Source organism: Bombus vosnesenskii, unplaced genomic scaffold (genome assembly GCF_011952255.1).
Source record: "Bombus vosnesenskii isolate JDL3184/JDL3185 unplaced genomic scaffold, Bvos_JDL3184-5_v1.1 scf7180000013262, whole genome shotgun sequence".
Lineage (NCBI taxonomy): Eukaryota > Metazoa > Arthropoda > Insecta > Hymenoptera > Apidae > Bombus > Bombus vosnesenskii.
Genome location: NW_022882922.1, coordinates 5,670,899 through 5,691,897, shown reverse-complemented (window position 1 = coordinate 5,691,897; position 20,999 = coordinate 5,670,899). Strand labels below are relative to the sequence as shown.

Below are 20,999 nucleotides of genomic sequence, written 5' to 3'. Positions count from 1 at the left end.
CGCGTAATCTCGAGAACAACGCAACCTTGATAAGATCGACGATAAAGATGATTCGTCGCGTGTAGCCTTAGTGGTTCGATGAATCACCTACTACGGACAGCATCTTCTCCGAAATTGACAATGACGTATTACCTACTTGAGAAACTTCTATATTAGCCTGGCAAAAACGTGTGCGACACACGTTTAATCAAGATGACGCCAAAGTTCATAAATCGAATGCATCGAATAGTTCCTTTTTATAAATATTGACAACTTTTATAAAAGAGCCAGCCATACATTTATTTACAAATATTTCCTGTAGAAATAGCCGCAAGTATATGAAAGTAAAAATTCGTAAATTAAATTTCCATTAGAAATAATTTGTACAAATGTATCGTGTTTTGAGATAGCGTTCGATATAAGAAAATACCGATGTTATTATTTCCAAGGAATCGATTCCAATAACCATTTCTGATCGATGTTTTTTGTACAAGCAGCTATCACAGGACCCTCGTCGTTCTTTGATTGCAAACACATTCCGGAAGATACGTGCACGAAAGTCTTCGACTAAAAAGGACAAAATAAAAATTCAGAATTTATCCAAAGCTTATAAACGAATACAGGTAAAAATTCGAAACACACTTGTTCGTCATATCGCCATTTTTGTCTATCGTGGCCGCTACACGCCATTATCTTAACCTTTGGTGTCTTGTGCTGGGTGTCATGGTCGGGTGCATCCAAGCAGACGCTCTCATCGGTCATTATAATTCCATCCGTCGTCATCACAAACATTTGACTAAGTATTGGTCGTGGAAGGCACGTTTCAAGGACTGCATATCCCGAGGGTTGAGAATACGTCCCTTTCGCGGTTGGTCGCATAATGCATTTGTTCGATGAAATATGCAGAATCTGAAATATATCGTAATCAAAATACATGAATAGTTATTACGATGATTTAACGTTTAAGCTTTTTATTTAATAATAATTTTAAATTTAGATCTACCCGTCCAAAGAAACGGTCGTCTTTCGGAAAGAAGTGTTCTGGCCATATATTATTCAAATACCACTCGAAGTTCTTACATTGTAGCCTCTTACGTAATTCCAATCTACCTCGAACTGGTTGTTTGTCTCTTAATCTAGCTGCCTCTGAAAGGAGACGTACAGTGAGCGCTTAATTCATTTGTGAAACAATCTTTTAAAGAAAGTTTAATTACCTGTATTAAATTTAAAATAAAATTCTGCCCATTCGTCCATCCAAACCAAGGCTACTCTAGCGAGATTCCCATATAGAATCTCCCCGACACCGCCTGGGAACGTATACGGTGAGGATTTTCGAAAGAGATGCCCCACGTGAGAGCAGGGAGCGATCTCGATGCTACCGCCGCATTGCCATACTCGAAAAGATAATTCCAAATTTTCACCGCCCCAAATTTTCATTTGATCGTCGTAACTCCCTAGTTCAAAAAAGTAATTTCGATTCATAGAGAACAATCCTCCAGCCATGGCGGGTGTTCTGAACGGTTCGACGATATTTTCACGCCTCTCTTTCAACAATCGACCGTTTAACGTTAGCCAGCGAAAATGCAAATCCCAGTTAAATGCACCCCAGTGTAACTCGAAAGACCTGCGATATTGTATTGTTATTTATTTAATTGTCAAAAGATGGTGAACATAATTATATCTCACCGTGTATAACTGAAAGTATCGTCATTTATTATATCGATAACAGGTGATACTACCCTAGTTCTATTCTTAGCAACCGCTTCAAGTAAGGGTTCCAACCATCCTAAAACATATTGATGTAAACGTCGTAATAAAAAATATATCGTTTTATCGTGTATGTAATGCTGTATTTATCATAAAAATATTAACAAAAGAGCTTACCTACCAACCGTGCATTCGCAATGTGCGTCAAGGAATGTGAGGACTTCCCCTTTGGCTCTGTTGGCACCTAGAAGCCTCGCATTCACTAATCCTATACGTTTCCTGGAACGAAGAACCTTAGCGGAAACTTCTAAATTCTTTACATGTTCATCTAACGCGTCCTTCAAAAAATCTAACAAACAAGAAATTTGTTTTTTAAAGCATGTACAAAGAGAGAGTATTAATAAAAGATATTATTTGTTTACCTCTGTCGCTATTGTCATCAACGAGAATAATTTCTTCTAACAAATGCCTTGGCGATCTATTAATTACGCTATATACAGTCCTGAGTAACGTACTCCAAGCTTCGTTATGGAAGACGATAATTATCGACGTTTTCGGTAAGTTACCTACGTTCATATATCGTGTTATGCACCTGCAATCGGTAAATTACCTACTGCTGATATGTTATAGATAAGATAAATGTCCAATAAACACATTACCCTTTTCTTCTAACATCTGGTAGAGATCGATTCAATGGTATTCTATCACTAGCCATCAAATTAAATCGATTGATTTGAAAAAGCTGCTGCATTTTATAAAAGTCTTTCGCCGGTACAAGAACCGGATTGCCATTCTTTCCCTCAAATGGCCGTGGATCAAACATATTTTTGTTAATGAGATCTATTAATGAAAAATAGAAGATACAACTGAATTCATTGCTATTAAGTGCGAATTATTACGTATTTCGTAATTTACCTTTCGTAATATTCGGAGCTTTCATTGGATCCACAGAATCTCCAATATAATGTCCTACTACTACATGTACTCCTTTACGATCTATGTAATCTCTTTGATTGTCTAAGAGCCTGGGAATGAAAAGAAGGTGCAGAACGAAATTACAGTATTGAAATTGGTAAATTCATCTACAGTGATTAATATTCTATTCCAATTATTTCTCGAAAAGAAACAATAATGTTCCTTTTTAATGATATTTTCAAGAATTTTAATTACGAATTTTCATTTTCGTAATCACTTACCGAAGTGAAACGTAATCGTTAGGAGAATCTTCGTCCTCTCGCCTTTTCCATGACCAAACGAAGAATATTCCCATCAAAAGAGCAATCGAGAGAATGATCGACCACGCGCGACAAGACTTTCTCAGTCGTGGCCACATCGTGATCCTCGTTGAGAGAACGCTAAACTTAACTAATTTTGACAATAACTACACATCTATCTCATTATGGAATAGTTAACTGTTATCGTTGAAGCCGCACTTCCGTTATAACGTACTTTTCATCGCGGGTCATCGTGAAAAATAATTACGATGTCTACCTTGAACTGGAGAACATTACGAAAGTCTCGATAAATGTTCGTGCTATTATTTAAGTAATTTCTATAAAGAAAAGTTCCATTTACTTTATCATTACGCAAATTACAATGAAAGTGAAAATAAGAAGAAAATACAGTCTTCAAGGTTTGTAATCAATTTTATAGTTTACCTGAATTCGAATCAAAAACGCATCACGAGTTTTAGCGGTGGAGTACACGGAATGCGCTGAAATGATTTCAGACATGTGTACATATGTATGTACCTCACAAATACGTATATGACATCGAGAAGATGATTCCTGTCGTTATTTCTATACGATAAACACTATTTTTTCATGAAATAAAAAATTATCTCACTGTCAATGGGTACTATTAGGATTCTATTGAATTAAAATAGCGCACAGAAATTTATATTGCATGCATACTGCCACAGATTCGACGACTGGAATGAATTCCAAGGAGCTAGGACGCTATGAATAACGCAGTGTTGTATCAAAACACTTTGTAACCCCACATCTTCAATTAAACACGTTTAAAAGAAAAAAATAATTTAAAAAAAGAAAAGTACAATGTGAATGACGGATTTGGTATTTTATATCTGTAAGCAGAGTTACGTCTATTGGATGTATTACTTATTCCTTATGCAAAAATTGTGTATTATATAAATTATATGTACGTTCAATTTCATATACAATGTATCTCTTCATATATTTTATATTTCCGATCATAAATTGATGGTTTATACAATTTGGGAAATACAAATAAGCTTAAAAAGACTAAATGTCAAATAAAACTACGTATGTAGATTTGTTAATTATTAATTCTTAGGTTAAATGCCAATTAAGAAGACAGTAACGAGGATGAAAGGGGATGATAATAAATAAATTACAATTATAATATTAAATACATTGCATACATATATGATATTTGCTTAAATTTTTCAAATTGTCAATGCGATAAATATATACATTTAAGGAAATCTCGTACGGTCTGCTCGAATGAACTGTTCCATCTAGAATGAGAATTCATTAGATTTTTTTCGTACTTGTGTACAATCATAGATTGCAATTACATTAGGATTATTATGAAAGAACACATAATCTAGAATATTCTACGTGGAAGAAATGTCTGTCTATTTCTCCTCTATTGTACTCGATGGAAGTGAAAAAGAGCAAACTGTATGTTTATCACGAATACCAAAGAGGTCAGCACTATTCTGAACGTATGGTTCGCCACGTTGGAAGAAGTTGACGGGTGATTGCTACTTGTTTGACGTTAGGGATTTATTTCTGTAAAATACACTTAATTACTGTTAATTTGATATATTAAGGTGAGAAAATATTCTTTAAATAAATTATATATTCCCTGTTCCGTCTGAAATTAAAAATTAACTGTAGAACATTAATGTACACGTGCTGCAATTTAATAGTAGTAGGGCGCTGAACCGACGAATCGAATATAATGCATTTACAGTATTATTATTTATGCTTATAAAATTTGCATTACAATAGTATAATTAATTCAGAGCGTATGTTATCAATAACTCATTCACATGATTTTGCTGAAAGTAAAATCTTGAGAAAATATATGATTTTTCTTAAATAAATTTTCTCTTAAATGTTTCTATTAGTGTTTTTATATAAATTTATTTACTTAAGATTTAAATAATTTCATATCGAAGTACAATTAAGTAAATATATATCTATGTTGCACTACAATATATCGCTGTGTATTATTTTCTAGTTCTACATAGAAGATTTACTGAAATACCATTTATATATAGGTAATAAATATAAATAATTTATTTCTTAGGGACCCAAGGATGAAGATTAAGGAGTTACTCAAGACTGTCAATGTAGCATGGTCACCACCGGCTCAGCATCCTATATTATTGGCTGCAGGAACTGCAGCCCAACAACTTGATGCAAGTTTTAACACATCTGCCAGCTTGGACTTATATTCCTTAAACTTACAACAACCTGGATATGATTTGGAGCTTAAGATCAGTGTTGCAAGTGACCATAGGTTGGAGATAAATTATATTTGCACTTGTATATCGGATAGTTGACAATACTTCATAAATTTATAAAAATTTTAGATTTCATAAAATAATATGGGGTTCATATGGTAATAATCCAGCTGGTATAATTGTCGGAGGCTGTGATTATGGCATTATAAAGATTTATTCAGCTGCTAAAATGTTAGCTAATGATAATAATTACTTGATAAGTAAAACGGACAGACATACAGGTCCAGTTAGAGCACTTGATTTTAATCCCTTTCAAGCAAATTTGTTGGCAACTGGTGCAACAGAAAATGAAATTTATATATGGGATATTGTTAACACAAATTCTCCCATGACTCCTGGAGTCAGGAGTCAACCACTAGAAGATGTCCAACATATTGCTTGGAACAAGCAAGGTATCTCATAATGTTTAATCTGCTAATGTATTTATATCTTTAATTTTTACTTTTTCTTACAGTGCAACATATCCTTGCTTCCACGTTTTCACAACGATGTACTATATGGGATTTGAGAAAAAATGAGCCAATTATCAACTTAACAGATACAAATACAAAGGTAATTTTACTTACGCTATATTTTGTAATACTCGTAATATCATCATTTGTACATTTATATATACATACAGGTAAGATGGAAAGTAGTTCAGTGGCATCCAGATGTTGCAACACAGTTGTGCTTGGCATCAGAAGATGATCAGGCTCCTATAATTGAATTATGGGATTTGAGATTTGCAACATCACCCTTGAAAACATTCCAAAATCACCAACGTGGTGTCCTATCAATTGCATGGAATCCACATGATTCCGATTTACTCTTAAGTTGTGCCAAAGATAATAGGATATTGTGTTGGAATCCTAACTCAGATGCACCAGTAAGTCTAACAGGAGTATGTTTACGAATACATGTATATAATTTATTTCTTATTTATATATGTATATTTCTTTATCGTACAGAATGGTGAAGTAATTTGTGAATTAGCACAAACAAATCAGTGGATTTTTGATGTCTCATGGTGTCCAAGACATCCTGGGTTAGTTGTGGGATCTAGCTTTGATGGGCATGCTGCAGTTTACTCTTTATTGGGAGGACAACAACGAATGTCAGCAGAAACATCTAACAAAATTGTAGATTCTTTCCCTGGAATGGATCCTTTCACGCATGCACCACCTCCTGTACAGACAGAACCAGCAGTCACCTTGACAAAGGCTCCAAAATGGTTAAAAAGACCATTTGGAGCATCCTTTGGTGTAAGCATCTGTTTTTAAAATATGTAATATTTATCGATTTTTTCATATCATTTTTTTATATCATAGTTTTAAATTTCTATTATAAGAATCATGAACTTTTTTTTAGTTTGGTGGTAAATTGATAATATTTGAAAATGGACCTGTAGATCCTAATTTACCTCCAAATTCAAATAAAAGAGTGATAATATCACAAGTGGTTACACAACCAGAATTAATTCAACGTTCAAATGAGTTGGAGGAAGTTCTTAAAACTGAGCAATATAGTGATTATTGCAAAGGGAAAGTTGATAATACTACTGATATATATAGAAAAAAGATATGGAATTGTGTGGGAGCATATTTTAGCGAAAATGTGACAAAGAATATATTGAATTTACTTGGTTATAACATAGAAACAATGAATAATAAATTAAATCAATTCGTTTCACAAGAAGATGTTAATAGTATTACAGAAGGAGTTGGTAACTTGAATAATGTAAGTTTAATTTTATATTACTTGAAGAATTTTCACAGTATTATTACATAACAGATACTATTCTTCATTTAGGTACTTAATGGAAACATTATTGATGGAAGCATGGTGTTCGATGCTATTGCACAAGAATCTAAGAAAACATTATTAACTGCTGCAAAAAATAAAAACATTCAAATAAATGTGTCAGATGGTAATTTTATAGTTACATATAAGGAACTTCGTTTCCTAAATTTTCATTACATTAGATGACGTAATTTTACAGATGAGGATGGGCTTATAACTCAAGCAATCCTCTTAGGAAATATAGAAGCTGCTGTGTCATTGTGCTTTGCAAATAAAAGGTACGCAGATGCGGTCATTCTTTCAATGGCTGCTGGACCTGATTTGTTAGCACGTACCCAGTACAGATACTTTTCAGAACATTCTGGAGCTCTCAATTCTCTTATCAATTCATTAGTTAGTGAAAATTGGGCTGATGTTGTTAACAATGCTGATATAAATTGTTGGAAAGAAGTGTTGATTGGAATATTTATTCATTCCAATCCACAAGAACGATCTGCTTTGTGCGGTATGTATTGTATTATAATGCAGGCGTTGTGACAACTTAAGATATATAATACTCAATTCTGTCCCTTTGATTTCATAGACATGCTTGGAGATCGTTTAGCATCATCTGACGATGTAACACTCAAAGAACAAGCTCAAATTTGTTATATTTGTTCTGGTAATTTGAATAAAATGGTTGAATCTTCCAATGTTGAAATTCAGGAAATAGTAGAACTAGTAGTTATAATGCAGAAAGCATTAGAAACGCAAAATATTAGGGACGTACCAATAGAAGGAAAAATTGCCAACGTTTTGTCTCGTTATGCTGACATGTTAGCGGCCGAAGGAGATCTCGATTCTGCACTAAATTATTTGGGAAATAGTCAAGATGAGAAAGTCGTAATGTTAAAAGATCGCTTGATGCGAGCTTTAGGTTATATTGAAGAATCGAAAGTCGTGCCAAAAGCACCAGCAATGCAAGCTTATTACGATCGAACCAGAAGATCTGTAACTGGCATACAAGGTGTACAAAATCCACTGTCTACTGGATCAACAAGACTCTTTTTCGATTCAAACATTGCTGCTCCAACGAAACAATCTTTCGCACCTCCCCCAAATCAATTCAGTACTCAACAGCAACAACAAATGTTTGGAATATCTCCGCTTCAACCACATGTACAATCAATGCAACCTGTACCATCTCTGCAACCTATGCCACCTATACCATCTATGCAACCTATGCCACCTATACCATCTATGCAATCTATGCCACCTATACCATCTATGCCATATGATCAAATATCTCATTCTTACACTTCAACATCCGTTCCTCAATCACTTCCACCACCACCTCCTTCAAGTGCATCAAGCGGAATCGGATCTCGACCACCTAGCGCCGGACCGCCAGCGAGATCAAAATATATAATAGATCCGTCTGTTAAATCTACTTCAACATACGGACAAACTGGTTTTCCTCAACAAACATCGTCGTATCAACAAATTCCTCCAGTATCAGGCTATTCTTCATCAAATATGTATCAACCAGAAGTTCCTATGCCGACGAACACGTACTCCGGACAAAGTCTCGTATCAAATGTTAAAGAAACTGGAACTTTTAAGCCAGTTCAACTTAATGTATTATCGCCACTGCAAAATCCACCTCAAAGTCAAATGTATGAACCAATTAGAATGCAACCAATTCAGCAGACTCAAATGTATGGAAGCGAAAATCAGCCACCAATGGATCGCTCAAACATCTATCAAGCACCGGTACAGCCTGCTGGATGGAATGATCCACCTGCTGCAAAGCCCTCTAGGATACAGGTAAATAGCTTTGTATCTTTTTCATGCAAGTGCGCCAGAAAAATAGTGAGTAATTAGTTATTATGTATAACATTATCCTTATTATATATATGTATATATATGTATACATACATTTAAATAATATAGCCAGTACTAGCATTATGCAACAAAAAAGAAATGTCTGCGGATCATGCTGGTACCAGGAAGTGGAAAGCAATATATTCGAAGAATATGAATATTAAGGTAGACACCTAAAAAAGATTGAGTGTTGTTTATACTGTTTCATCATTGCTATTTCTTTTTAAGCAAAATATGTTTATTCCCCTTAAGTATCTCTTAAATTCGATTTAGTAAATTGCGAATAACAATTTCCTGTGACTCTATATTAACTAATGTGACAGTGTGAAATACAAGGACGTTTCCAACTGCTTTATACAAACGTTGTAGTCGTGGGATATTACATTTTACGATACATGCGTACCATTTTGTTATTGCAGTTAGTATATGAAGGAATTTCTTTCTAAATATATCATAATATTACATTTTCTGCAGTCAAAACAAGATTATCAGCCACAAAACCCGATTTTACATCCATTAAGAGGAACCCAACCGCAACCCGAACCAAATGTAAGGATCATAATAAAAGTTTCTGTTAACTAATAAAATATCATTATTTTCTACCTCTTTTTTCTACTCTAGGTATTGCAACACGACAAGTTTTATCCGGATACGCAAGCATCTTTCAACCCGCAACAATATCATCAGAATATTCTAAATCAATCCAATATCAGTCAGAATATTCCAAATATGGCTGCTCAATATGCCAAACCAATGGAACCTACACCACCGGTCGCAATTGCCAGAACACCGGAACCGGAAAAGCCAAAAGCACCGATTCCAGAACAGCATATGCACTTAAAAACAGTATTCGATGAATTAAAAAATCAGTGCTTTGAAAACGCCAAGAATCCAGTAAGATGATTCTTCGTATTTATAAGAATAATATATTTTATTATATTACAGTCAAAACTACCAACATTTTTCATTTTTTTTTTCAGCAAATTAAACGCAAAATAGCAGATGTATCCAGAAAACTCGAAGTTTTATACGATTGCCTTAGAGAGAATAAGGTATGCATATCTCTTTGCACTTTGCTACTATCGATTTAAAAAAAAAGGAAAAATATATTTATTGTGTACGTCTTATTATAGCTGTCACAGAATTCTTTACAAGGATTACATCAAATATCACAGATGATACAAAGTGGAAACTATACTGGGGGTTTAGATCTTCATACACAATTAGTTTCAGGTCCAGATTTTAGCCAGATAGCTTCTTTCATGCCGGGTATTAAAGTATTATTCCTAATCGCTCTTCAATTGAATGTCTATATTAGATAGAATGCAATATATAAAACCTGGAATATTTACGCCTATTCATTTTTATAATTTGTAATTTGTATAATCCTTAACAGCCTTATTAATTTAGCTGCCTAATTAATAAGATATTTACGTTTTATTAATTTTCCATATTATTCAGTATAGTACGGATAGTCACAAGTATTTGTATATAAACTTTATGACTCAATTGTATCATCAACAAAATCATAATGTTTATATATTTACATTTAAAGGTGGCTTGTTGGGATTAGATAAGGTATCATTATTCCGGTACAATTGAAAGTACTCATTACCTAAGACGCATGTAAAAACTAGAACAGATATTCAGATATTGTTAATAAAATTTTGTTTCTTTTAACATAATATAATATGTACATAAAATATTAAAGTTGGCTTAAGAAAATCGTGTGTATATCTCAAAATAAAAGATCATATAATGATTTCATTAAAATTATGTATTAAATTAATTAATGAAAGTAAGATTAAATTGATTTATTGAATAATTAAACTGTGTAATATGGCTGTTTTTTCATTGATAATAAACTTTTGTAACAATTCATCTAACGGATCGATGCCATCTCGAGCTGCTTGTCGGCGCATTGCTTGTTTTACTTCTTCGCGGACTCCTTTATCTGCTCCACGAGTAGTAATACGTCGATCTATGAAATATTTTTATATAGTCATATTATAGATAAAAATAAAGATATGTATGGTGTAATTTATAAAATAACTTACTTTGTAGAATCCCTGATCCAGTAGCTATATCTAAAGATACACCACCTCCATGTTCTGTCCATAGATATGTTAACTCTTCTAAAATATCTACACATATAATATAAGCCTGAAATAATGGGTAAGAAAAAGTTCCACGATTAATAATCCTTTCCGTAATTGTGGATAAAGCACTAGCTTCCTGCGGCCAATCAATTTGCATTAGAACTAATGCATGTCCTATAGCTAAATCCCCAACAGCACCAGGTATAGAGAAATTTTCCTATCGTACAGTACGTATTGTAAATATAATAACAGAATGAAAAACGTTTTTAATCATAACATTATAATTACCTTTATTGCTAGAAGCAATAATCTGCAACAATACTGTATAACAGGAAAACGTGCAAGCGTCAAATAATGTAAGTGTCTTCCACATGGAACAGTTAAATTGTGAGATACCTTACTGCAAACCGAAGGTAATGCAGTAACTACTAAAACTATATACTCTAACATTGCCTAGAAAAAGAAATATGATGTATTTTGGCATATTTTTAAGTACAAGTAAAGTATAAAAATATGAAAATACATAGCGTACCTTATAATCTTTCAAGAAGAAACATGTACTTGCTAAACGAAGGTGAACAGATAAACTAGCTGGTTCTTGAGATAATCTTGGTAACACTTCATGGTGTAAACCCTTATACATAGCTAAATCCGTTAAAAAAGAATTTAGCCACGAGTCTAATCGGAGTTGTTGACTTAGTTTCCCGATTTCTCTTTGTAAATAATCACTACTATGTAACAAGTCCCATAACTTCACGTTTAATGCCAATCCATTACCGCTGTAATCACCATCGCTAGTTATTACGATTCCTCCGTTATCTTCCCTTTTCCGTTTCTTCAATTTGGGTTCTAATTATAACAAAAATAATGAAGTTATAGATTAAAGTAAAGTTACAGATTATTACATGTTACACTTCACCTGTGGGTGAATGTACGCATTCTGCGAATGCTTCTACCAAACAATACATGGTTTCATCATTATTAATCAGTGCAGTATGTTCATTTAATATTCTTAATAATACTGCAACAGTACACATTAATAGCTGTCTAGCCACCATTTCCTCGCATAAATTAGCAGAATGTGTAACAGCATATTGGTGCAATCTTTCGCAATATGCTTCTCTGTTCCAAGTCATAGAAAATAAACTACTTAATTCCCATCCTAATTTTTTCCCTATTAATTCTACAACTTGAAACAGTCTATCCCAGGGCTGTTGAATCTGATTATCTTGCGGCTGCTGTATGTATGTCAAATAAAATTCTATTGCTTTACAAAGTAATCTCAAGCTAAGCCTCGGATTTAATACTACAGGCGCAGTACCAAGGAGAGGTAGTGCGTCACAGGTTAATAATTTTCTGTATCCGTTTACCGCACATCCTGGATGACTGTGTTTCTCCGCGGTAAGAAGAGTTTCTACTAAACGTGGCTAAAAATGTAACAGATTAAGAACTAAAACAGCAGATACAAATATTAGAAACACGTTAACTAAAGATACTTACTCCATGAGTGGCAATTGTTTGAGGAAATCTACGCAGTAAAAGAAGTAATAATTTACAGTGCTCCATTGTATCTTCGCTATGATCAGCAGTCATGACAAGCAATTTATGCTGAAGTTCTTGCGGTATATGTTGGAACATTTGGCATAAAAATTCTGCTTCGGCATCGCATTGTTCCAAACGAAGACAAGCTGTTACTGCTTCTATTTCCTTCCATATATCGCGATCGTCCGGAAAATTCTGAAATCTGTTTTTTCATTTAAACAATTGTTTACGTGCAAATGATTCTTATAACATAATGTAATTTATTTCATAGACTTGCATTTCACTAAAACATTTTGCTGCTTCCTTCACATTTTTTGAAAGCTTTTCGATCCGATAGGCTTCGAACTATTGAACACACAGCACAATTTATTATTGATAAGTTATTTGCTTATTATATAGTAGATGTTAAAAAGATATCAATAATTTAATTCCATGACATAATTTGTAAAATGTCATTTGAATGCATGACACACAATAAGCTATAACGCACGACACACTATATAAATTAAAACGAATTGAATACTTTTTGTATAGATGTCAATAAACATTGAGAATATTAACCTGAACTTTAGCACTGTGAGGAAACAACGATCTAGCAGTAATTAACCAGGACTTAGCTGCATAAATGTCAATTGGTAATGCATCTTTCGCACGCATAATTAAATAATCTTCTTTGGATAACTGGTTGTTATCTATACCAGATGTTTTTTCTAACATATTTTAAATTATTAAAAATTTACAGACGAAAATAATGACAACCAGTAAACATCGTTTACGACTTCGACGAGACCATAGACAGTGTATAAAATAGATCTCGCATTTAATGGAATTTTGTGTTACGTTCTGAACTGAAATACCGATCGTTAAAAAATCATTTTTGTCGCTGAAATACGCTGAATGAAATGTACGCTTTGGAGTGGTGAGTGTAGGAACTAAGAAGAAGGGATAATAGAAATAAAATCACAGATAAGATATAACAGATTTCTGTTTTATCAACTGCAAATGAAAATGATATCCGTATATTATAGCATGATAAAAAGACTTAAATTCTGTTTTGAAAATACAGCAGTAGATTTTTTAATTTACAAAATAATCATGGACATTTGTTTGTATCATACTAATGTGTTTTCAATTGAATGAGAAATATCAATCTGAATGTTTGAAACAGGTATGTTGAAATTTTTACGCAACATGGAAATTCTTTATTGACTGAAATTATCGAAGCGAAGCGAAAACAACAGTGCCAAGAAGTTTAAAAATAATGATTGACGATTCTCGACAGAAATATAATATTGTAAATCCTGTAAGTGATAAAGGTTGTCGCTTTTCCATATACCCTAGAAGTGGTTCCATTTATAAAGATATAACAGGGGGCACTTTGAGGTGGGGAAATCCGCTTTACTCCACAACGCAGATTCTGTTGCAACTTTGGTCAAAGCCTCCTTAAGTGGTTATAGCGCTTTGGCTTTGTATCTCGCGACTTTCCGTATTCCAATGAAGTACCGGAAATAAAGTAGCATTAAATGCACCACTTTTGTTTTACGCGACAAAATAAAGTTCCTGGACGCTATTTTCTCGTTCGAAACTCCCTTAAAGATATTATATTTGTTATTACATTTTAACGGTTACGTTCGTATATTTCCACATAAATTGTTTGTGCACAAGTACGTATAAGAGAAACAATGCATTAAAGGAATTATGTGTATCTTTCATTCGTTTATGGCACACTATGAATAGCAAAGGAATGTCTAAATTTCATGCGCTCGAATCATTCCGAGCGGAGAACCACGCGGGAATGGTAAGGATATCGTATTCGTCTCCAACTAAATTTTACGTCTACGAGGTGGTTAGGGGATGCACACTCTGTGGTTGTGTTTGTTACCTTACCCTCTGTCTCGGTGCCTCTCTCCACCCCTTCAGCCACAATGGCATTAAAATTACCAAGGAAATTCAATTCCCAGTTGAAAATGTATCGCGCACGTGTAGGTCATACTCGTATAGACGATGCCGAGGGTAACGTAGGTAAAAGACAGGGACGTCGAATCATTGGGCTCCTACGAGTACACCGTACTTTTAACGCTTCAATCAATCTTATCTCTTTTTTTCTTTGTCACTTCATTCTCGGATAATTAGAAGCAATCGTGTATTCATCGTGAAATCGTATTTTCAACGATCGAAATGTATTTATAGCGTATCGTTTGGAACAAAACTAACCAGAATCGAAGTTCGTTTTCTCGATCGGCAATTCTAAAAGAGAAATTTACAGATCGAGATCTATGCTAAATTTCGACGAAATACTAAAGTTATTAGAAAATTTCAAATTGTTAAATGCGAGCCAGGAACTAGACGTCCCTGTTTGAAGCGATATAGAAAAGCGTATAACACACGCACATCTGGCGTACGTACGCGAGTTCGCTGTGGATAGCTTAGGTTGGTTAGTTAGCGTGCAAGTACACGTATCAAAGGCACTCAGAATCCGAGCTTAACAAAGCCAGCTTTGGGTTTACCAACCGTGTCACGTAGTACGTGTATACCTTACCTGCTCACGCTTCGCAAAACCTAAACCTCCTGTGGCCCGTCTAACTTTGGTCTTAATGCGTCAACGGGGAGGGATAAGTTTCGTTGGGGCAATTAAAACTAATTATTCTCGTCCGTGGTGGCATCGGCTAACCGAGGGACCCTTGCGGCCCGATCGTTCGTAATTATATACCACGGAATTGGAATCTCGTTAACCGTGAATTTATAGAAAACACTTTGCAGGTCTAATTGAACGCTATTGAATTAGCCACGTTATCCAGTTGTCTCTAACTTGAACTTTTATATCAAAGCTCAATCCCATCGAGCGAAATACAGAATATTTTTAAGATGTTTACGGTAATATTGAAATATCGACGACGATACCGTTCCTCTTAACAGTTAAATCATTTCTTGGTACAACAATTTACCACGAAACTTCATCAACTGTACCCTTATACATCTAATAACAGTTCCTCTTCAATTTTTAACTATTTCGTATTAGAATATTTCTTTTTAGTCACAACGTGATATTATTAAGATCAAAATATCAACAAGACTACACTTATCGCGCGTCAAGATCGCTCTCTTCTATTTGATAAAACAATCGCAATTTTGCCATTCCGTTTGAAAGGAAAACGCGCGTGTCGATGGTTGGGATCTCCGCGAGAGCACGTAACATAATAGCGACCATAAGGGTGACTGAATTTCAAATAGATTACCGTGACGCGTCCAGGTACCGGTGATGCGTTCGTATCGCAAATGCGCTGAGAGATAGCATCGCGAATCTAACACGCTCGTACGATCGTATGTATCGCTGGATGGGATGCGGTGAGGGGAGGGGAGGGGAGGGGAGGGGCTATCGAAAATTTTAAGCCAAATGTGCAACTAAGTAGCTACTTAGGTCCCATTTGACGCAGGGGATTGAGATCGCATTTGAATGGGAGATTTAGTCGACGGATTTTCGCCCCGAATTGAGCCATTGTGTCATTTAAACCGACCACCTGACGGTTCTTGACACGCCACCGTTTGCCTTTCTGCATTTTAAATACGCTCTTCCTCGTGTCTGCTTCTCTCATTTGTAAAACGTTTCCTAGCGAATCGCCAAGTTCTTGCAAATCGGTCCCGAACGATACCGAGCAAAAGTTACGTATAGAAGAAGGTGGTGTACCGTGTACGGTCTTCTATCGTAGACGTTCTGGCAGCTGTCTCGATTACTTTTTTCCAAGCCACGGCGTCAATATGCCCTAAAGCACAACACGACAATCTAATAGCCGATTCCACGCCCAAAAAATTAGCTCAAATGAATAAATACGATCTTGACGGACCGCTAAAGTATTGGCGTTTCTCCATCTCTGTCTGTCGCTTTATGAAAGATTTTCTTTCGTACAGATTTCGACGATCATTTTTGTCGATAATCGTCCACCTAACAAGAAAATGGTGATACGTTTCAGACGACGTGCGAATACCGAACGATTACAGCGACCTCGATAGAGATTGTAGCGAAGAAAATATTTTAACGAGGAATTTTTCGACAATACTTTACCGAGTTACGGCGGATGTTTTGGCACCCCAACGTGCAGAAATGGTCACCCCTCTTGTAATACACGGCACCCCATCTATCGAATTATTTTGATTCTGCGATAATTCAGCCCGCCTAATACGACATCCCCTCCTCTTCGAATGCGGCTAGGGGGGAAAAGGCGATTCGAGCATTTTGATGGAAATTCGAAAACACGAAGGCGCGACGATCTCTCTCAGGATTCGTGTGCAGAGATTAGTAGGATTTATCGACGACCACGATCGTACGTACGCAATGGGAAGTTACGCCTATTGAAACGCGTGTTGCATTACCGTCGAAAGCTTGATCGTACCGTTTCTTGTAAATTTAAAACCAGCGTTAACCCTTTAGTAACGGTAATACGACACAATGGTTTCGACATTTTCCACGCGATATTAAAAAGTTTTTAGGAAATATAGAGATTGTGACGCGTCTATCGTGCTTATTATCGGCTTAACGCTTGGTCGCGCGTGCTTCGCACAGAAGCAATGCTTTTAACGCGATTCAGGCGATTCGTCGAATCCTCGGCCCGTGACGAATCAATGGCGGATTGGTACGCTCGATTCCGATGTAGTTTTTGGAAAAGTATACAGTCGGAGAGACGCGATAATCTGTCGCGGCCGGCATTGAATTTCGGCGCGGAATTGAATTTCGTCAATTAGATTTTCGGTGTTTACGGTTGGTTAGGCCGCGTACTAGCCGACACAATAGGAGAGAGAGTACGTTTCCTGGACAGCTGTGTCGAGTGTCCGCCTCGATACGTACTCTTTCGCCACCCTCGTGGCTCCCTGGCCGTTTCTCGTATTATTATAATGTGGCCTCGGGCCTGATTTTACCGGATCACGACGCCGTGTCTAATTCATTGTCCGTCTTTGCTCCTGTCGTCAGCGATTCGATTAATTGGCGGCGAATTTGTCGAGTTCCGATCGCTCGTGAAATTTCCCCGTGACGTCGTAAACCGTTAATCGTATCCGTGAAAACTACGCGGTAACTACGATTGGAATCTCTAAATACGAATGATCGTTCGTCGAAATGTTCGCCAGAATCTTCAAGGAAAATAGTCTGTTGGATGTTTTCGGTGCGAGAAGAAGCGATTGAAATGCTTCAAAGAGCTTCGCTCGAGCGGACTCCGAGATTTGAATATTCCAGCGAGCTAATTTGCGACTGACAAAAGATGTTATTCCCGTGCTCTCTTCGTCCCTCTTTCATCGAAGAGGTCTCAGGCGAAGTTTCAGGCCGCGACGGACGTCTTGGTTAATCACAACAATTGATATTCCGCTGATATCACCGCACCGAGTGACGGAGTAACGTAGTAACGAAGTAACCCGATTAAAGGGAGCTTCTTATTGGCCCGCTCTCGCTCGTTCTATTCAATCGAGTTACATGATTAGCTACGGGGCGCGGGAAAGCGAGAAAGAGGGCAGTTCCTTCCCGACGAGCCTTCGCCATCGGTGCAAACATCAGAGAAATCTACGAAAGGGAATTATCGGTGTTCTCGTTATCGGTGTTACTCTGATTAAGTACTCGTAACGCCTATTAATCTCTACCTACTGATAAGTTTATTGCAGTGGAATAAATAAAACCGTCGAATAAGATAAGAGATAGGAAGTGTCATACTTGAGTACGATCGACCAATAGGCTACTTCGTATTCTAGCAATTCTTCGTATTCTTTGACTAAATGGAGAGGTTCCTGGAGCACTCCTGTCATACGCGTAGGGTGGTCATCGTGGAGTTTTAGTCGGTAGGAGTCCGACACTACTCTGTTGTTACGCGATTATTAGAACAGCGGAGTGTCCATGAGGATTTCTCCACGTACAAAAAAAAAAAAAAAAGTTTGACTAAATGGAGAAAAATCACAATCACTTAATATTCGTAGTAACGAACATTTACACTTTCGAATATAAAATCTATACTTTTCTTTTCTTACCCTTCCTAATAGATACAATTTAATCATCGAAGCCGCTGTCTCCTTATTGCTGCCAAAGCTTCGATTTCAAAAAGAAACGACAGAAGAGAAAGCGCGAGAACCAAGTTACAGCAGTCTGGGCAACTTCGTTCCTTCTGACAGGGATTCGTTTAGCAGAAACGTATTGGCGACTTCCGGTGACCGGAGGCAACCGGCCGGAGAATCTACGTCCGTGGACAGCCGCGTATGCACACCGGGAATCATCAAAGCGAAATCTGGAAAACCGCATCACGCAAGGGCGTGATTACAATACGGACCGCTGATTTCCGACATTAATGACATATTTGCGACAATAATGTTCTGTGTAAACGAGTGTATTATATAATGACGAAATACGCGGTTACGTGGAAAGAGGAGATACCCGGCTGGTTGGCCGTGTTCAACCAACATCCACGAGTTGCCGGCTCTCCGCGGTCTCTGCATGTGCACGAATCGGTCGTTACGTGCCGGTCGTCGTCGTCGTGCTTCCCCGTCTGCGACTCCCGTTCTGTGTATGCATCCACCCACACACACTCCCGCCAAGCCGTTTCTTGTCGACGTGTGGGTGGAAGATACTCACGGTCGCAGGAAACAGCGTATCATGGTAATAACCGTCATCAAACGACGACCACTTAGAACCAGACCAGGTTCCTCGTGGAAAATTCGTCCTTTTGCTACTGCCCGCGGAAACCATGCTCCTTCCAACGATCATCGACGATTCGACGCTTTACTTTTTGCCCCGTTCCAGTAAATATTATTCTATTCCATATTTATAGGAATCTCTACTGGACAAGTTCCAGCGAACAGTGGAGAATCTAAAGCTTCGATGAGGCTCAACGGTGAAATCTGACCACTCGTTTTGTCGAGACGCTCAACGGTGTTCGTATTAAAAGTTTTAACGTGCTTTAAGCAACTTGAACAGTGACGAGCAATTTCAACGAAGCGTTTCTTACTTAATCGATGAGATGGCTCGTTAATTTCGTAACGGCGGTTCACGGTCGCGAGAAACACGTGTCATTGTAACAACCGTCATCGAAAACGACCATTTTTACGAAGCCGTATTCGTCGTAAAGTTAATATGTTACTTTAAACGAATCTCGAAGCTTGTGAATTCCAAGATCTGGTTCGATAAAAATTATTCTCGTACGCTACGATCGAAACAAGCAATACCAAAGAAATCGTTGTTTCACGAAGGAGCCACGTTCGCCTGGTATCTTGTAACGCCGAGCTGCCGAGGTATTTTCTATTAGATCAAAGTATCGTCCACTAACGAGCATTCGTGACGGCGACACGGTATTAAACTGTCGACGATATCCGCCATTTGAAAACGAGCTGCGATGGGAATAGACAGCGAAAAAGAGCGCGATAGAGACGGATAGTGGAAAACAGCCGTAGGAGGGAAAACAGAGAGAGGCAGAGCGCAGGGAGGACTGGCACGGAAAGAGAGGAAGAGAGAGACGGATGGACAGACAGAGAAATTACAGCCGCATGCTGCGTTCAGGAAACGGCGCATTCTATTGTGCTTTTGTCATAGTTAAACTGTCAGGCCAATTTTGCGTCGAGCCAATTTATGCTCACGTGTCCCGATGTACTCGCGATTCTCCCCGCCGCGCCGCTGCCCCGAAGTGGCACGTTATGCTGGACTGCATAATTTTGCAAAATTTTCTGCGCGCTCGTACACGAGAACGGGAAACGAAGGTGAACCAGACTATCCGTGTTGTTTTCAGACACGTACGACGCGGTCCCGCGTCGAATTTGAATTGCACTGGTACCTCGCCGGAAGACTACCAACGCTTTCAGCCCGTTATATAGCCGTCGCTTCAACGATGTTATGCTAATCGTTTCCAGCGAGACGATTCTTTTCCTTTCTGACGTCATCTGAACGTCGATCTCCTATGGCGGAACCAAAATAATAAGAGAAGCAACAAAAATCGAGTGGAACGATCTCAAGCATCGCCGCAATTACCATTACGATAATTCGTAGTTTAGCCGATGGACGATGTTGCGATTTTGATCACGTACGAAACATGGACGATTCGTTAAAATTCTACGAAGAGTTTACATCGACTTAACGATCGGAGCTCCTCCGGAGCGGTCGGCAAATCGCGAGGGTTCTCTCCCTGTCCCGGCAATTAGCGTAATTAAATAATAATCGAAAGGAGAGAACGGTTGGTCGAGAGAGCTAGTAACCGAACCACGCCCCGAGCATTCGTGATATGCCGACCAATCGGCCGAGACCACGATGTCCTCCCAGGCTCGTCTTAATCACACTACTCTATAACTATCCTTTAATCGAAAGGCCCGCCTTACAAAGGGGCGCGAGAGCCACCGACCATCGCGGAGATATCGTTCCAATCGGACAGCTCGTACCGGACCATCCGATCGTAAGCTTTTTCATCGGAAAGCAGCGGTTTCTACCGGTTGTTAAATGCGTTCCTCTCGATCGTTAAATCCATCTATATCGTCTGGAAAGATGGACGAATATTATC

The 20,999-nt window shown here is 37.4% G+C and overlaps 3 protein-coding genes across 6 annotated transcripts; 1 reads left to right on the top strand and 2 right to left on the bottom strand.

Moving 5' to 3' along the window:
• Positions 1 to 276: 276 nt before the first annotated feature.
• Positions 277 to 3,648, bottom strand: LOC117238292 (polypeptide N-acetylgalactosaminyltransferase 13-like). Of its 2 annotated transcripts, none has more exons than XM_033503134.1 (11): positions 3,345 to 3,648; positions 2,883 to 3,238; positions 2,602 to 2,711; positions 2,346 to 2,526; positions 2,109 to 2,278; positions 1,868 to 2,035; positions 1,666 to 1,765; positions 1,194 to 1,603; positions 983 to 1,125; positions 622 to 888; positions 277 to 546 (listed from the first exon to the last, which is right to left on the bottom strand). In XM_033503134.1, the coding sequence occupies exons 2-11, from the start codon at positions 3,017 to 3,019 to the stop codon at positions 418 to 420; spliced, it is 1,815 nt and encodes a 604-aa protein (XP_033359025.1). In that variant the 5' UTR covers positions 3,020 to 3,238; positions 3,345 to 3,648; the 3' UTR covers positions 277 to 417. The 2 variants fall into 2 exon arrangements, with proteins under 2 accessions (XP_033359025.1, XP_033359096.1); XM_033503205.1 differs by having other exon boundaries at positions 2,883 to 3,183.
• A 705-nt stretch (positions 3,649 to 4,353) lies between these two features.
• LOC117230315 (protein transport protein Sec31A) lies at positions 4,354 to 10,528 on the top strand. 2 transcript variants are annotated; one of them, XM_033487617.1, is made up of 14 exons: positions 4,354 to 4,504; positions 4,987 to 5,199; positions 5,273 to 5,595; positions 5,658 to 5,755; positions 5,826 to 6,071; positions 6,154 to 6,447; positions 6,554 to 6,922; positions 6,995 to 7,112; positions 7,185 to 7,490; positions 7,569 to 8,791; positions 9,323 to 9,397; positions 9,470 to 9,742; positions 9,829 to 9,900; positions 9,982 to 10,528. In XM_033487617.1, the coding sequence occupies exons 2-14, from the start codon at positions 4,997 to 4,999 to the stop codon at positions 10,168 to 10,170; spliced, it is 3,789 nt and encodes a 1,262-aa protein (XP_033343508.1). In that variant the 5' UTR covers positions 4,354 to 4,504; positions 4,987 to 4,996; the 3' UTR covers positions 10,171 to 10,528. The 2 variants fall into 2 exon arrangements, with proteins under 2 accessions (XP_033343508.1, XP_033343515.1); XM_033487624.1 differs by lacking the exons at positions 9,323 to 9,397; positions 9,470 to 9,742; positions 9,829 to 9,900; positions 9,982 to 10,528 and adding an exon at positions 8,918 to 9,313.
• Positions 10,529 to 10,647: 119 nt separating this feature from the next.
• Positions 10,648 to 13,380, bottom strand: LOC117230330 (integrator complex subunit 10). Of its 2 annotated transcripts, XM_033487642.1 has the most exons (8): positions 13,051 to 13,380; positions 12,767 to 12,834; positions 12,448 to 12,691; positions 11,867 to 12,374; positions 11,480 to 11,796; positions 11,236 to 11,400; positions 10,906 to 11,164; positions 10,648 to 10,829 (listed from the first exon to the last, which is right to left on the bottom strand). In XM_033487642.1, exons 1-8 carry the CDS (start codon positions 13,204 to 13,206, stop codon positions 10,663 to 10,665), a joined length of 1,884 nt encoding a protein of 627 aa, XP_033343533.1. In that variant the 5' UTR covers positions 13,207 to 13,380; the 3' UTR covers positions 10,648 to 10,662. The 2 variants fall into 2 exon arrangements, with proteins under 2 accessions (XP_033343533.1, XP_033343542.1); XM_033487651.1 differs by lacking the exon at positions 13,051 to 13,380 and having other exon boundaries at positions 12,448 to 12,684; positions 12,767 to 12,823.
• Between the last annotated feature and the right edge of the window lie 7,619 nt (positions 13,381 to 20,999).